Below are 16,987 nucleotides of genomic sequence, written 5' to 3'. Positions count from 1 at the left end.
TTGTCTACATAAACGATCTACCAGTTGGAATACAGAATTATATGAACATGTTTGGTGATGATGCTAAGATAATAGGGAAGATAAAAAAAAACTTAGATGATTGTCAGAGGTCCGCGGTCCGCTTAGATGATTGTCAGAGATCCTTAGAATCAGAGGTCCGCAGTTGTTCAACGTCCTCCCAGCGACTATAAGAAATATTGCCGGAACAACCGCGGACATCTTCAAGAGAAAACTGGACCGTTTTCTAAGAGAAGTTCCGGATCAGCCGGGCTGTGGTGGGTATGTGGCCCTGCGGACCGCTCCAAGCAACAGCCTGGTGGACCAAACTCTCTCAAGTCGAGCCTGGCCTTGGGCCGGGCTTGGGGAGTAGTAGAACTCCCAGAACCCCATCAAGCAGGTATTGTCATGCCCTTCAAGACCTGAACAAAATAAGTATATGGAGCACCACTTGGCAAATGGAATTTAATGTGAATAAATGCCATTTTATGGAATGTGGAATTGGAGAACATAGACTGCACACAACCTATAAATTATGTTAGAAATCTTTAAAGAATTCTGACAAAGAGCTAAGTAAGTATCTAGGGGTGGTTCTAGATAGAAAACTGTCACCTGAGGACCACATTAAGAACTTGTGCGAGGAGGCTATGCTACACTTTCTAACTTCAGAATTGCTTTTAAATACATGGATGGAGAAATACTCAAGAAATTGTTCGCAACTTTTGTTAGACCAAAGCTGGAATATGCAGCGGTTGTATGGTGCCCATATCTTAAGAAGCACATCAATGGACTGGAAAAGGTGCAAAGACATGCTACTAAGTTAGGGGTTAGGGGCCTCGTAGCCTGGTGGATAGCGCGCAGGACTCGTAATTCTGTGGCGCGGGTTCGATTCCCGCACGAGGCAGAAACAAATGGGCAAAGTTTCTTTCACCCTGAATGCCCCTGTTACCTAGCAGTAAAATAGGTACCTGGGTGTCACGTCAGCTGTCACGGGCTGCTTCCTGGGGGTGGAGGCCTGGTCGAGGACCGGACCGCGGGGACACTAAAGCCCCGAAATCATCTCAAGATAACCTCAAGATAAGTGGCTCGCAGAACTGAAGGACAAGAGCTACGAGGAGAGGTTAGAGGCATTAAATATGTAAAAACTATTAGATAGAAGAAAAAGAGGCGATATGATCACTACGTACAAAATAGTAACAGGAATCCATAAAATTGATAGGGAAGAATTCCTGAGACCAGGAACTTCAAGAACAAGAGGTCATAAATTTAAACTAATGAAACAAAGCTGCCGGAGAAATATAAGAAAATTCACTTTTGTAAGCAGTGGTAGACGGTTGGACCAAGTTAGGTGAGAAGGTGGTGGAGGCCAAAACCGTCAGTAATTTCAAAGTGTTATATGACAAGAGTGCTGGGGAGATCGGACACCACGACCGTAGTTCTCATCCTGTAACTACACTTAGGGAATTATAGACAAAAATGGTACGGTTCCCACACCTACAGGAACACACAGGCAAAGATAGTACAGTTCCCACACTTACAGGAACACACAGGCAAAGATGGTACAGTTCCCACACCTACAGGAACACACAGGCAAAGATAGTACAGTTCCCACACCTACAGGAACACACAGGCAAAGATGGTACAGTTCCCACACCTACAGGAACACACAGGCAAAGATGGTACGGTTCCCACACCTACAGGAACACACATACCCAGAGGGTATAGACTCGTTCCTCTCAATGTTTGCTGATGATGCAAAAATTGTGAGAAGAATCAAGACGGATGAAGATAGAGACTACAGGATGGCCTGGACAAACTGGAGGAATGGTCTAGAAAATGGCTGCTAAAGTTCAACTCAAGAAAGTGTAAGGCAATGAAATTAGGCAAAGGGATCAGGAGGCTGAACATGAGGTACCATCTGGGAGGTGAAATCCTGCAAGAGTCAAATAGAGAGAAAGATCTGGGGGTTGATATCACACCGAACCTGTCCCCAGAGGCGTACATCAAAAGGATATCATCAGCGGCATATGCTAGACTGGCCAACATAAGAACTGCCTTTAGAAACTTGTGTAAGGAATCGTTCAGGACCTTGTATACCACTTATGTCAGACCAATTCTGGAATATGCAGCTCCAGCCTGGAGTCCATACCTAGTTAAACACAAGACAAAGTTAGAGAAGATTCAGCGGCATGCCACCAGGCTCGTCCCGGAACCGAGAAGTATGAGCTACGAGGAAAAGCTAAAGGAGCTGAACCCTCACATCCCTGGATAACAGAAGAGTAAAGGGAGACATGATAACCACCTACAAAATTCTCAGGGGAATTGACAGGGTGGACAAAGACAAACTCTTCAGCATGGGTGGGACACAAACAAGGGGACACAGGTGGAAACTTAGTACCCAGATGAGCCACAGAGATGTTAGAAAGAATTTTTTCAGTGTCAGAGTAGTTAATAAATGGAATGCACTAGTCAGTGATGTGGTGGAGGCTGACTCCATACACAGTTTCAAATGTAGATATGATAGAGCTCAGTAGGCTTAGGAATCTGTACACCAGTTGACTGACAGTTGAGGCGGGACCAAAGAGACAAAGCTCAACCCCCGCAAGCACAATTGAGTACACAGGCAAAGATGGTACAGTTCCCACACTTACAGGAACACACAGGAAGACAGTTAAGACCTGCAATGACATGGTTCCCAGAGCTAAGAAGGATGAGTGATGAGGAAAGGCCCAAGTCACTATACCCAGACTAAAAGACAGGAGAGAGAGAGAGAGAGGAACGTGATACTGTAACAACCATTTTTAAAGGGATATGAGAAGACAGACGTTTTTATAATCTGTTATTGACCAAGAACTCACAGTTGCAAACTATCAATATTTTTTTTTTTTCAGAAACATTTGAAAAAACACAATCATAAATAAAGTGGTAAATAATTGGAACAAACCATTGGTTCCTGGAACACCACAATCATTGTTTCCTGTTGACTACAAAAAAAAGGAAATAAAACACATGTACCAGTGAGCTAAAACTATAGTTGCTGATTTGTATGTCCTAGATATTGATACCTTTTAAGGTACTTCTGAAACCTAGTCACACTCCCATAGCTAAATTGAAAAGCAAAAAAGAATTAAGAGAAACCACAAGGTCTTCTTTGAGTGCCCTTTATTCTCTTCTCTGAGGCTATGGGTCCCCATATTATTGCCACTGGTAATATAATTAAGTACTGTATAAATATATTTTATACATGACAATTGCAAAAAAGGACAAATAATGTACAATAACAAAGAATTTTCAAATTTATTTATACTCAAAACTAATTTAAAGTTTGTATCATTTATTAAAATCTTTATGAGAAATACTTAATGCATTTGTAGACCGTTTGGTGAATATTTAATACGTCAAAAACAACTATGTTATCACAAAGAATTGTTACGGACATACTGTAGCAACAAAATGAACTGTGGTAAAAGTTTGCTAACATCCTTCTAGTGAAATACCATGAAAATGTTTACCATAATGTTGCAATACTGTGGGTTTTAGCCTTCACAAGTGTGGTATTGTTGATACATGTGTTTTGGGTGCAACACTATGAAAACAACGTCAATTTGAAAACACAAAACAGCCATTGCATATTATGTGAAGTGGCCAGTTATACTGTACGTACTACCAATAATTCCACGTTCCAGTTTAAGAAGCGTCTGCAATGGATTAACATACAACACACAGACCCTTCATTTACTTTGGTTTTCCAGTAGATTGTTCTGCTTCTTTAGATCATCGATGTCTTGTTGGTGGGCAGAGTTCTTCCGTCTCATGAATTCTATGTAGTCGGCCGCTTTCTTCAAAATTTGTGCACGACTTGCCTGCAAATTCTTTATTCATTAATGAAAAATTCACTCAATCAAGTTTTAAATTCAACATGTAAATACTAAAATTAGAAGAAAGAGGATAAATATTAGAGAAAGCATGAAAGGTCATGAATGTAGTGTGCGAATGTGTATCTACAGTACTGTCAGGCATGCCTGGTGCCTTAAGCTAAAGGGGAATAATATACGAACAGTAAAGCATCAAACAGTGGTTGGTTGCACTGATATTATCCAGTGCATAAAACTGTTACCAGTGGCAACTTTCCTCTCTTAACAATTTACTTCACCTGCAGTCTGCTGATGTTATCCTACCCAGTTCCATGTTATTCCCAATATCTTTTATGTCCTGAGTGACACCTGAACAGTGGAAGGAATAATATAGTGGGGTAAGACCGGTACATACAGTAGTGTATATGGGTGATGAACATGCCTCATTTATTTGTGCATTTCATACTATTGCATAATTTATGCAATACAATTTAGTAAGCCTAAAATAATCATCATTATTACCCAGCATTCCAGGAGAGGAGTATACAAAAAGAAAAAAAAAGTAAGAGTTGTTGAAAATTATACCCATCTATTCACGTATCGTGTACACTGTATAACATCACGACGAACCAGCAAATCATCCTGGATTATACCTGGAGTGAAATCTGGGAGCTCTTCTACTCCCCAAACCTGGCCTGGGGCTATGTTTGACTTGTGATAACTTGATCCAACAGGCTGTTGCTTGGAGCCACCCCCAGGCCCTACAGTTGCAACTCTCATCTTTATAACTAGGTGTAGTGTTATACACGAGTTGTGTGCAAGCATTCATTCCCTAATAACAAAATGCCTTGTTCCTAAACACTTCAGGTGCTGTTCATATACCCTTTTCTCTTACAGGCTCCATCATGTCAGCTCTTTCTTCTACTTCCCCCTCCTCCAATCCTCAAGTTCACTTGTCACCAATTTATCATCATTCAGTCATCAACACGACTAAAACCATCTCGGTACACACGTAAATGCTGTATTACAATTTACTGACTTCAATCTTCCCATTTTCACTACTTAACTCTCAACACCACACATGCATCTTACATTATGTCTACTGCTATACATTTGTTATCATACTGATGTCACAGCAGGATCCCACAAAGGTAATAACTCTTCTTAATTTATTTGTCTGCTTCTCTTCCCATTTTTTCTTCGAAGCTCGGACTTTCCTGCAACTTTCCTTGCCTAACTCAACATTGCACAAATTCCTCTTTTGCCAAAAACTCCAATTAACATTTATTTCCACCTCTTCAACACTATAATACAACTTTTGTCAACAGCCACTTTCATCAGTCTGCACAAACAACCAACAAACTTTGGACTAATGCACATAAATACAGTATCTCATTTGCAACTAGAATTGTATTATCTGTACAACACAGACTACATACATCAAATTCGTATACAAGGCTTACACCCTTCTCTAAACAGTTGTCTGTGATGCTACAGTGTGTGGTGGCGACGGTTGTCTGTGATGCTGCCGAGTGTGGTGGCGATGGTTGTCTGTGATGCTGCAGTGTGTGGTGGTGAAGGTTGTCTGTGATGCTGCCAAGTGTGGTGGCGATGGTTGTCTGTGATGCTGCAGTGCATGGTGGCGATGGTTGTCTGTGATGCTGCAGTGCATGGTAGCGACGGTTGTCTGTGATGCTGCAGTGTGTGGTGGTGATGGTTGTCTGTGATGCTGCAGTGTGTGGTGGTGAAGGTTGTCTGTGATGCTGCCGAGTGTGGTGGTGAAGGTTGTCTGTGATGCTGCCGAGTGTGGTGGTGATGGTTGTCTGTGATGCTGCCGAGTGTGGTGGTGACGGTTGTCTGTGATGCTACAGTGCGTGGTGGCGATGGTTGTCTGTGATGCTATAGTGTGTGGTGGCGATGGTTGTCTGTGATGCTATAGTGTGTGGTGGTGATGGTTGTCTGTGATGCTATAGTGTGTGGTGGTGATGGTTGTCTGTGATGCTACAGTGTGTGGTGGTGACGGTTGTCTGTGATGCTACAGTGTGTGGTGGTGACGGTTGTCTGTGATGCTACAGTGTGTGGTGGCGACGGTTGTCTGTGATGCTACAGTGTGTGGTGGTGACGGTTGTCTGTGATGCTACAGTGCGTGGTGGTGATGGTTGTCTGTGATGCTACAGTGTGTGGTGGCGACGGTTGTCTGTGATGCTACAGTGCGTGGTGGCGACGGTTGTCTGTGATGCTACAGTGTGTGGTGGTGACGGTTGTCTGTGATGCTACAGTGCATGGTGGCGACGGTTGTCTGTGATGCTACAGTGTGTGGTGGTGATGGTTGTCTGTGATGCTGCAGTGTGTGGTGGTGACGGTTGTCTGTGATGCTACAGTGTGTGGTGGTGACGGTTGTCTGTGATGCTACAGTGTGTGGTGGTGACGGTTGTCTGTGATGCTGCAGTGTGTGGTGGTGATGGTTGTCTGTGATGCTACAGTGCGTGGTGGCGACGGTTGTCTGTGATGCTACAGTGTGTGGTGGTGACGGTTGTCTGTGATGCTACAGTGTGTGGTGGTGATGGTTGTCTCTGATGCTACAGTGCATGGTGGCGACGGTTGTCTGTGATGCTACAGTGTGTGGTGGTGACGGTTGTCTGTGATGCTACAGTGTGTGGTGGTGACGGTTGTCTGTGATGCTACAGTGTGTGGTGGTGACGGTTGTCTGTGATGCTACAGTGCGTGGTGGTGACGGTTGTCTGTGATGCTACAGTGTGTGGTGGTGACGGTTGTCTGTGATGCTACAGTGCGTGGTGGTGATGGTTGTCTGTGATGCTACAGTGTGTGGTGGTGACGGTTGTCTGTGATGCTACAGTGTGTGGTGGTGACAACTGTCTACTCTTCTCCTTTATACCGAGTAACTGTTTGTTAAACATTATCTAAAAGAACCAATTTAGGATTTGTTTTTGCTTGCCCTGCAATATATATACTGTAAGTCAAATTGTATTTTTTACTTCACAAAGTTCTTTTTTATGACTTTTATTATTCTTGATTGTTTACATATTGTTTACCCAATTTTTTCTTACACCCTGGTAGAACAGTCAGGTTTGTTCTCGACTCCCAATCGAAAATTCCGAGTTCGAGTCCTGGATGGGACAGAAATGATTGGGTTACCTATCACCTAGTGGATCTGTTCACCTAGAATTCAATAAATACCCAGGAGTTAGCTAGCATGTTGTGGGGTTGAGTAGCATTGGTCTTTAGATAATAAAAATTTAGCTTTGAAGAAATAGCTTAACAGAAAAATGGAGTTAAAGGAGAAATTGAATAAAAACTAAACCTAGATGGAAAATGTGCAAGTCTTACCTTTTCTCCCTGCAGGGAGGGAACAGAGTCCCTCAGAGAACAGAAAGAGTCTTTAATATGGTCCCGACGTTTCCTCTCCAGGGCATTATGGTGTGCTCGTTTTTCTGCCTGAGATGCAAACTGAAATTCACCCCGTGCACCACCTCCAAGCGACTCGTCATCCTGTCAATAAGGAATTATATATAGTTTCTCCTCACTTAAAGAAAATGTGTGCAATTAAACTGACAGCTGTGAAGTGTATTAATGTCACTTGTAGTGCATCTTTTGCATTCTTCTCTATTGTAAATTTAAAAAAATACTGTGCATAGAATCACATCAGTACAATTCAACACAACATGGCCTTAAATGTAAGGTCTCATGTGTCAAACGTAAGTAATGTTTAAAGTTTGACACATGAGTGTCCTTGGATATACTGTACGAGATTGGGTGGTTATAAATAGGAGCTGCCTCGTATGGGCCAATAGGCCTTCTGCAGCTACCTTTATTCTTATGTTCTTAAAGAAGGTAGATTCTGCAGGGCCACTGTGGTATGATCTTAAAATATGCACAAGATCATAAGCACTAAGCAAACTACAGAAGGTCTTTTGGCCCGTGCAAAGCATCTATTCCCAGCACTGTTAAGTATATCCAATCACTCCCACTTAAATACTTATCCAATTTATCTTTAACCCTTATATAGTAGTTATCGTCATCTGTTGATTCACAGGGTAATGTGGTTATTGTCACATGACAAGTTAAACAATTACTGTCTATGTTTTACATGTATGATACAAATATGGATATAATGGAGTCTATTTTGACCCATGATAAAACTCCTGCTACCATTTCAATGTTACGTGTACTAGGTGAATGCGGTTATTGTCATGAATATTACTTGGGGAATGCGGTCATCATCATATGACGATTTAAACAATTACTGTCTGGGTTTTACATGTAGGTTGTAAATATGGATACAATAGTGCTTTGTGGATGTAATGTAGTTTACCTTGATCCACAAAAAAAAATCTTGGTAACATTTCATGTTTCATGGAAGCCACCAATGAGAGCCCTCCACAAGAAGGTAGGGAAGAGCCTGAAAACCAAGAAACTTAACCCTTATGTTGTAAAAGGGTCCCAGTAGCACAGTCGGATTTGTTCTCGACTCACAATCGAGAATTCCGGGTTCGAATCCTGGGTGGTGCTGAAATTGCTGAGTGTGTTTCCTTTCACCTGCTATCCCCCGTCCACCTATTTATTTATTTTTATTTATTTATTTATATATTTATTTATATATATATACAAGAAGGTATATCAGTAAATAAGTACCCAGGAGTTATGTCAGGTTGTTGTGGGGTTGCAGTAATTTGACCCTGGGAAAGGGGAAGGGGACCTTAATATTTAGCCTAATATATACTGTATGTATAAACTGGCTACCTATCCCCCAACACAATGAATTATTATTATGAAACCGACTGACTGTTACCCAAGGCCAATCCTAAGAGAAATGTAGCTTCAAGCATTCAGTCTCCTGGCAAACCAAGATCCACTACCTGCTTCCCCTACAGGAGATGGCAAAGAAACAGACTCCAAACGTGGAGATCATTAGAATCTCCATATTTAAGTACTCTGCTTCCCTATATCTTTAATAAAACATGGGTTAGTCCTGTGTCTTACTGCCCTCCTTTTGACAAGGTCAAAATGTTTTGGTTGATGCTAAGAAAGCAGTGTCCTTGTGGGGCATTGAATTATGCTTTTCACTAAACTCTCAGTTCCTGTTACTAAAGGAACAAAACCATTTGCAAAATACACTTGGCTGTGGGAATTGAGTCATTCACAGCTTAACAGACTATCAAGTGTCCAGTGCATAAGGCTAGGGAAGCTATCAAGTGTCCTGGACAGGTCCAGTGCATAAGGCTAGGGAAGCTATCAAGTGTCCTGGACAGGTCCAGTGCATAAGGCTAGGGAAGCTATCAAGTGTCCTGGACAGGTCCAGTGCATAAGGCTAAGGAAACTATCAAGTGTCCTGGACAGGTCCAGTGCATAAGGCTAGGGAAGCTATCAAGTGTCCTGGACAGGTCCAGTGCATAAGGCTAAGGAAACTATCAAGTGTCCTGGACAGGTCCAGTGCATAAGGCTAAGGAAACTATCAAGTGTCCTGGACAGGTCCAGTGCATAAGGCTAAGGAAACTATCAAGTGTCCTGGACAGGTCCAGTGCATAAGGCTAGGGAAACTATCAAGTGTCCTGGACAGGTCCAGTGCATAAGGCTAAGGAAACTATCAAGTGTCCTGGACAGGTCCAGTGCATAAGGCTAGGATAGCTACCGAGGGAAACGTTCTAAAACTGTTCTGGAGGCAGGGAGTGAGTGTAATTTAAGTGAAAGTTTCATATACTGTATTATAAATATAAGCCACAATTTTCAGAAAAAATAGGAACCTCATTTTGTTACAAAATACATTTATCTGTCCAGCTGTAGTGATGGGTCTTCTAACATAAGTTGAGTTCATACATCTTTTTTTTAATGAATGTTAGCACCGGAATAATACATTATATTTTCAAACACTTTTTGAGATGACAGTCTTTACTAAAGATACACAGTCAGCATCAAGTGATTTACTGCTACTATCATGTGAGTTTACCCCCTTGGTAAACAATAACATTATAGCAGGAAATCAACCTGGAAATCACCAACCACAGGTCAGAGAACTACTGAGATTCTGTGACAAGTTATCGCGCAGTCAGCAGATTACAGAACCGACTAGGAACGAAAACACGCAGGACCTGATATTCACCAACAATGATGAGCTAATCAGAGATATTATTGTCTCAGACACTACGTACTCGAACCACAATCTCATTGAAGTGCAAACTAACATTAATAACAGTAGTAGGCCCAAGAGAAACAACAAGCGAGAAGGGTTATTCAATAAATTCATTTTTAATAACAAAAAGATAGACTGGGGGAAAATAAACAGGGAACTTACAAACATTCAATGGGAAAATGTTCTAAGAAATAAAAATCCTACACAAAGAATAGAAAAACTGACTTCTGAAGCATATGATGTCTGAAACATATTCCCTTGAGGAAAGTCAGAAAGAAGTCCTATGTAGAAAAATGACACAGACATTACAAAAGGAGGAAGAAATTAACGGAAATGCTTAAGCAGACACGACTTTTCATACAAAGAAGGAATAACTTAAACAGGGAGATTGAAGAAATCGAACAAAGACTGAAGCATTCATATCAGACTGAAGAAAGGCCACTAGAACAAAAGCAATTCAAGAAATAAAGAAAAACCCAAAATATTTCTTCACATATGCTAAATCAAAAGCAAAAACCACTGCCAGTATTGGACCTATTCGTATTAGTGAAGGTTCATACACGTGGGATGACAAAGAAATTGGTGAAATCCTAAAAAAGCAGTACGAGGACATGATTAGCACTCCGATACACAGCATGAAAGTGGAAGATCCGGACAACTTCTTTATGCGTGATATCCAAACACCTGTAAATATGACATATCAACACGAGCGTAGCAGATTTTGAAAGAGACATTTACAATATGCCCATGCAATCAGCCCGGGTCCAGACTCATGGAATTCAATATTTATAAAGAAATGCAAAGTGCCATTAGCACAGACACTCAGTATAGTGTGGAGAAAGAGCTTGGACACGGGAAATACCAGATGCGCAGAAAGCGGCAGACATAGCCCCTCTACACAAGGGAGGGAGCAAAGCATTGCCAAAGAATTATAGACCAGTTGCACTAACGTCTCACATAATAAAAGTATTTGAGAGAGTGATCAGGAGTCAGGTCACTAGATTCATGGAAACCAATGACCTCCACAATCCAGGCCAACATCGATTCGGAGCGGGAAGATCATGCCTCTCACAGCTACTTGATCATTACGACAAAATCACTGAGGCATTAGAAGAAAAGCAGAATGCAGATGTTGTATACACAGACTTTGCAAGGGCATTCAACAAATGTGACCATGGAGTGATAGCACACAAAATGAGGTCAATGGGTATAATTGGTAAAGTGGGACACTGGATACTCAATTTCCTGTTGAATAGAACACAAAGGGTAACAGTCAATCAAATAAAATCGAGTCCGAGCGCAGTTAAAAGCTCTGTACCTCAAGGTACAGTCCTTGCACCACTGCTGTTTCTTATTCTCATCTCAGATATAGACAAAAATACAAGTCACAGTTTCATGTCATCCTTTGCAGATGATAAATCTAAAACAATACAAGGAACAAAACACAATCGAATCTGCCCATAGTAGGAAAACAGCATGCCAAGGATTTGGGAATAATGATGTCCGACGACCTAACATTTAGGGAGCATAACCAAGCAAATATTGCGTCGGCCAGAAAAATGATAGGATGGATTACGAAAACCTTCGAATCCAGAGATCCCATCACAATGGTTGTACTCTTCAAACCACTTGTGTTGTCCTGTCTTGAGTACTGCTCAGTACTCACTTCCCCCTTCAGAGCAGGAGAGATTGCTGAAATAGAGGGAATACATACGGCACGCATAGATGAGATAAAACACCTAAATTATTGGGATCGTCTCGAAGCCCTCCAAATGTACTCACTAGAAAGGAGAAGAGAGAGATACCAAATAATATACTGTACACATAGAAAATACTGGAGGGCCAGGTCCCAAATCTACACAGTAAAATAACACCGTACTGGAGTGAAGGTTACGGACAAAAATGCAGAATAGAGCCAGTGAATTTTAGGTGCGCCATAGGCACAATCAGAGAACACTGTATAAACATCAGAGGTCCCCGGTTGTTCAACACCCTCCCAGCGAGAATAAGAAATATTGCTGGAACAACAGTGAACATCTTCAAGGGGGAAACTAGATTGTTTCCTCCAAGGAGTGCCAGACCAACCTGGCTGTGGTGGGTATGTGGACCTGCGGGCCACTCCAAGCAACAGCCTAGTGGATCAAGCTCTCACAAGTCAAGACTGGCCTCACGCCGGGCTTGGGGAGTAGAAGACCTCCCAGAACCCCATTGTCAGGTTTTCCATCAACCCCCATCAAGCGGGTTTTCTTCTACTCAATAGCCATTCTGGTTTCATTCATCCACAATTCATTATGAAACTGCAGATACAAACATCAGCAAAATGTATCCAACAACTGGTGGTGGTGCTTCAAAACTAAAGCTAGGAAAGCCATTAATTTAAGAGGCGAAAATGCAAACGTTAAAGCAGGTAGGTTCTCCACTGCGGTCTATGCAGATTACCTTGGCTTTAGGCCTGGCTCCAATGACCGAGCAGACATTTATTTATTTTATTCATTATTTATTTATTTATATACAAGAAGGTACAGTGGGGGTTAAGAGAGAACATAGAAATGAAGTTGATTTTACATTCTTGTAAAGCCATTAGCACGCACAGCATTTTGGGCAAAAATTATTAAGTATAATTACGTATAATCGAGTATAATTAAGTATAATACATAAATAAGTATAATTACTTAAATTATTAAATATGCTGACAACACAAAAGAAAGTGCTAAGTGTGGCCTCAATAAGTGCCTCAAGTTACAAGATATTTGCTTTTTATAAAGCTAGATAAACTGTTAAACGACTTTAATAAAGATAATGTAGAAGGAACATGCTAGTGAGCTTCTTTATGATAATGCACAAAATGCTTATTATTTGAGGTTAGACCATTTTAAGCATCATTACAACCTGCACAACATCAAGATGACAGTTAAAGTGATGAGTGCAGAAAAGGAAGCAGCCAAACAACACCACCAAATGCTGTAGTGAAAAATCATTGCAGTGGCTACTCGCCCAAGCTGAAGAAGAGCTGAAGAAACGAGTATAAGCTACAAATGAATATCATCAAGAAAGTACACCTCAAGGAAGTGAATATACTGTAGCTCCAGGCTTCAAAGTTCCTAAAAATCACCTGTGGCAAGGCCTTGTGAGATGTGACAGTCTTTAGCCATAGGTGTACTATTTAGAGAATTCATGGGATCTGAGAGGTTACTCCAGAGATAATTTCTCTATCATTTGACATTTAAATAAGAAAGCTGGTGACAATACTGTATCTTGAGGTTATCTTGAGATGATTTCGGAGCTTAGCGTCCCCGCGGCCAGGTCCTCGACCAGGCCTCTTTTTTGTTACACCCCCCCCCCCAGGAAGCAGCCCGTAGCAGCTGTCTAACTCCCAGGTAATTATTTACTGCTAGGTGAACAGGAGCATCAGGGTGAAAGAAACCGTTTGCCCATTTGTCTCCACCTCCATCTGGGATCGAATCCGGAATCTCAGGACTACGAATCCGAAGCGCTGTCCACTCAGCTGTCAGGCGACAAGGGATTTGTTCCTGGACAGGTTCTCTTTATATTATTGAAAGTGCATGAATGAGCATTCTGTCAAAAGCAGCCTGGAAAACAAAGCTCCACTGATCACGGATAAAGCACCAGGTCACCTTACATACCTATATGATCACATTAACAACGTATGGACTGTATTCTTGAAACCAAACATGACAACCTTACTTCAACCTGTGGACTAAAGAGTCGTTAAAGCAAATAAAGGCTTGTTACACAAATCATATAATCACACGGGTCAACACTGCAATACAGTATATGTCCTAGACAAAGAGTTGGGTATAATTATAGTAATATGACGTTTATTCAGGACACTTGGTACATCAAGCAATGAAGTAACCCGGGCAACTATAAATGATGTGCAGGAATAACTCTGGCCCAAGTGTTGCAAGGTGTTCAGATGTTTTGAATAGTGACAAATATTTTCAGCTTACTCAAACCAATGGATTTGATGAAGTTGATGACAACTAGATTGCATGAATGCCATGCACAGCCCTTACCAAATGAACTACTTATCAACAAGGAAAAATAGATGAGAAAACAAATGACGAAGACACAGAAGCCTCTAAACAATTATATGAGAAAAATAACAATTAGGCATTTAAACTTTATGGTTTCCTTTTGTCAGGAACAGGAAGCCTGTTAAGCTTATTAAGCTCCCCATTGCCAACACCTCACTTTTTCCCACTATGTGATCCACAACTGCTGCCTAACTCCCAGGTGAACAGCACATCAGGTGTAGGGAAACATGCCCAAATGTCTCCCCCACATCCACGAATCAAACCCAGGACCAATCAGTGTGTGCCAGCAATGCATTGCAATTGCTGACGACGTTTGAATTAAGAGCCGGAAATTGTCTTGCTCACAAATAAGGAGATACACTAGGAGAGACAGACGGCTGTCCCGATGTGTCTGGATAAATTTTTCAAAAAAAGAAGACTACACTACAAAAGACAAAATGCCCCAGCAACAATCCCTACAAGGAGTCCCCTCTCAATCCCCAATAAAATGAAAGACTGTATTGCCTCTAACCCTTAAAATTCACTCCACACAAAGTCGCAGCACAACGACCACTCTCATCATTGCTATTTCTTGTAAGTGAAAATGTATTGTACTCTATGCTACCATAATTAATGGATTTTGGACAAAGAATACATCATCACATCAGAGTATTGACTCTCAAGGGAAAACAATTTTGCATTTACAGCAGAGCATTTTATAGCATTTTGATTTATGCCCAAATTTCCAAGAATGCATCTATGACGTACAGTATATACTGTATCAAGATACAGTATCTGAGCTGCTAAAGTCAATACAGTACTTTGTCAGCAGTACGGTATTTGTCTTTGTTACAGTTTCCTAGACAGTTTTCACTGACACAAAGTGAGGAAATGGATGTACAGTACAACATTGTTAAATAAGCTTTATGGGAGAAAACAGGTTAATATCAAGACAGGTTTCACAGCCAAAAGGTCGTGGGCTCAATTCCCACAGCAGGACAAAATTGTCCTTGTCCAGAAGCATCTGGACAAAATTTTTGTTCACCAGATACCTCTGTTTACCTAGCAGTTTAACAGGTACATGGGAGTTCAACAATTGTCGTGGGATGCATCCTGAGGTCCTTGGTAAGTTAACAGGCTTCCTGTCTCTGATTATGGGAATCAAACACACAGCCCTAAGTGCAAAGAAATTAATAAATACATAGGACAAAGTTAGCTTTATGCACAACATAGAAATTTTAGCAACATGTACAATATTAAGTTATAAATATTAATATAAAAGTGTCTTTGTTCATACTCGGGACCTAACTCCTAGAGTAGAAAAACTCACGAACTCCTCTTCAGGTATGCTCCAGGTAACCTTGCCAAATATGGCCTATCTTGAGATGATTTCGGGGCTTAGCATCCCCGTGGCCCGGTCCTCGACCCGACCTCCTTGTTGTTACACATCCTCAGGAAGCAGCCCGTAGCAGCCGTCTAAATCCGAGGAAAATCCCATCCCATTTACTGCTAGGTGAACAGGAGCATCAGGGTGAAAGAAACTCTGCCCATTTGCTTCCACCTCCGCCAGGATCGAACCCAGAATCTCGGGACTACGAATCCCGAGCGCTGTCCACTCAGCCATCAGTGGATTAAGCCTAGGTTAAGCCTAGGCTTAACTTGTTTTGAAACTTCACTTGTACAGTAGATTCTTGAATTTAATTTTGTACATAACTATTAAAAATAAAACATGTACTGTACAAAGCTTTTGGTTCAAGGAAAGACGATTCACCATGGTAAAATAGAATAAATATTATAATATAAAAATTGGAATAACCTAGTAGTGCCTCTAAATGGTTTACAGCCATTAAATAAACAACTGTACATTATTATTATACTGAAATTAAAACAAATTTAAACAGGACTTCATCTACATTTTTCTACAAATGGTACAGTAATTCCAGTACGTACTTAAAAGTGCCGATTAAAATACAACACTGGGATTGGTGGCTGTAAAAAATATTACTCATAATTATTAGCAAGGGATGATTACTGCATTACACTTTAATGGATAACACAAAAAATGACAAAAGTTATTGCTAACCTACATTACTGCCAGCCTACAAAGATTGGCAGATGCTTTTTAATGCTAAAAAATGTAGGGGTTCGAGGCTAAGTAATGAAGTCCCCAGATATATGCTTGATAAATGAAATTGAAATAAGTTTATTGAGGTAAAATACACACAAAGGGATGAGGTAGCTCAAGCTATTCTCACCCCGTTCAGTACAACGTGTTAGTACATACATAGACACACATCACAAAAAATGAATTGCTAAATCTGAATGTGAAAAAGATCTAGAGGTCATGATTAACATATCTTAAGCCAAAAATACCAATGCATAAATTTTTGAAATAGGAGTAAATGACTTGGATTTACTTCTAGATGCATTACCAATAAAACAACTGATGCTATTCCTCAGTTGTATCTTTCTCTTGTTAGAAAGAGAACAAGGTCATTTACATTATGAAAGGTCAATTCTGGTCACCATATTACAACATGGACATAAATTCACTTGGATGACAAGGCAAAATCCTAGAATGAAAAACCCTCCATATGAAAGGAGATTTAAAGAGCTAAAGTTACATTCTCTAGAAAGACAAAGAGTGAAGGGGTGAGATAACTAAAGTATAAAAATGGATAGACGGGTGTAACAAAGAGGATACTGTATTAACAAGTTATTAAATAAATCTACACAGAACACAAAGCAATGGATATAAATGGGATAAATTTCAATTCAGGAAAGATCTGGATAAATACCGACTTGGAAATAGGGTGGTAGATCTATGGAACAAATTACTGTACCAGGTAACATAATAGAAGTGGGATCACTTGATTGTTTGACGCGTAGGTTAGATAAACGCAATACATATTTGGCCAATTTATAAATAGCTGCTGCCACATATAGGACTT

At 40.8% G+C, this 16,987-nt stretch overlaps 1 protein-coding gene across 2 annotated transcripts in view; it reads right to left on the bottom strand.

Annotated features, from left to right (window-relative positions):
- The window catches only part of Max (MYC associated factor X), a 28,294-nt gene that overhangs the window by 8,801 nt on the left and 2,506 nt on the right, over positions 1-16,987 (bottom strand). Inside the window, exons 2-3 of one of the 2 annotated variants that reach the window (XM_045742697.2) lie at positions 7,200-7,361; positions 3,737-3,860 (exon numbers count right to left, since the gene is read on the bottom strand). In XM_045742697.2, coding sequence (XP_045598653.1) covers positions 3,737-3,860; positions 7,200-7,361 — 286 coding nt within the window. Of the gene's footprint in view, positions 1-3,736; positions 3,870-7,199; positions 7,362-16,987 lie in introns of both variants that reach the window. The other variant, XM_045742696.2, reaches the window with a different exon arrangement.

The sequence above is a fragment of the Procambarus clarkii genome, chromosome 11, assembly GCF_040958095.1.
Source record: "Procambarus clarkii isolate CNS0578487 chromosome 11, FALCON_Pclarkii_2.0, whole genome shotgun sequence".
Classification (NCBI taxonomy): domain Eukaryota; kingdom Metazoa; phylum Arthropoda; class Malacostraca; order Decapoda; family Cambaridae; genus Procambarus; species Procambarus clarkii.
The sequence above is the reverse complement of the archived record's forward strand: the minus strand, read 5'-3'. Positions and strand labels throughout refer to the sequence as shown.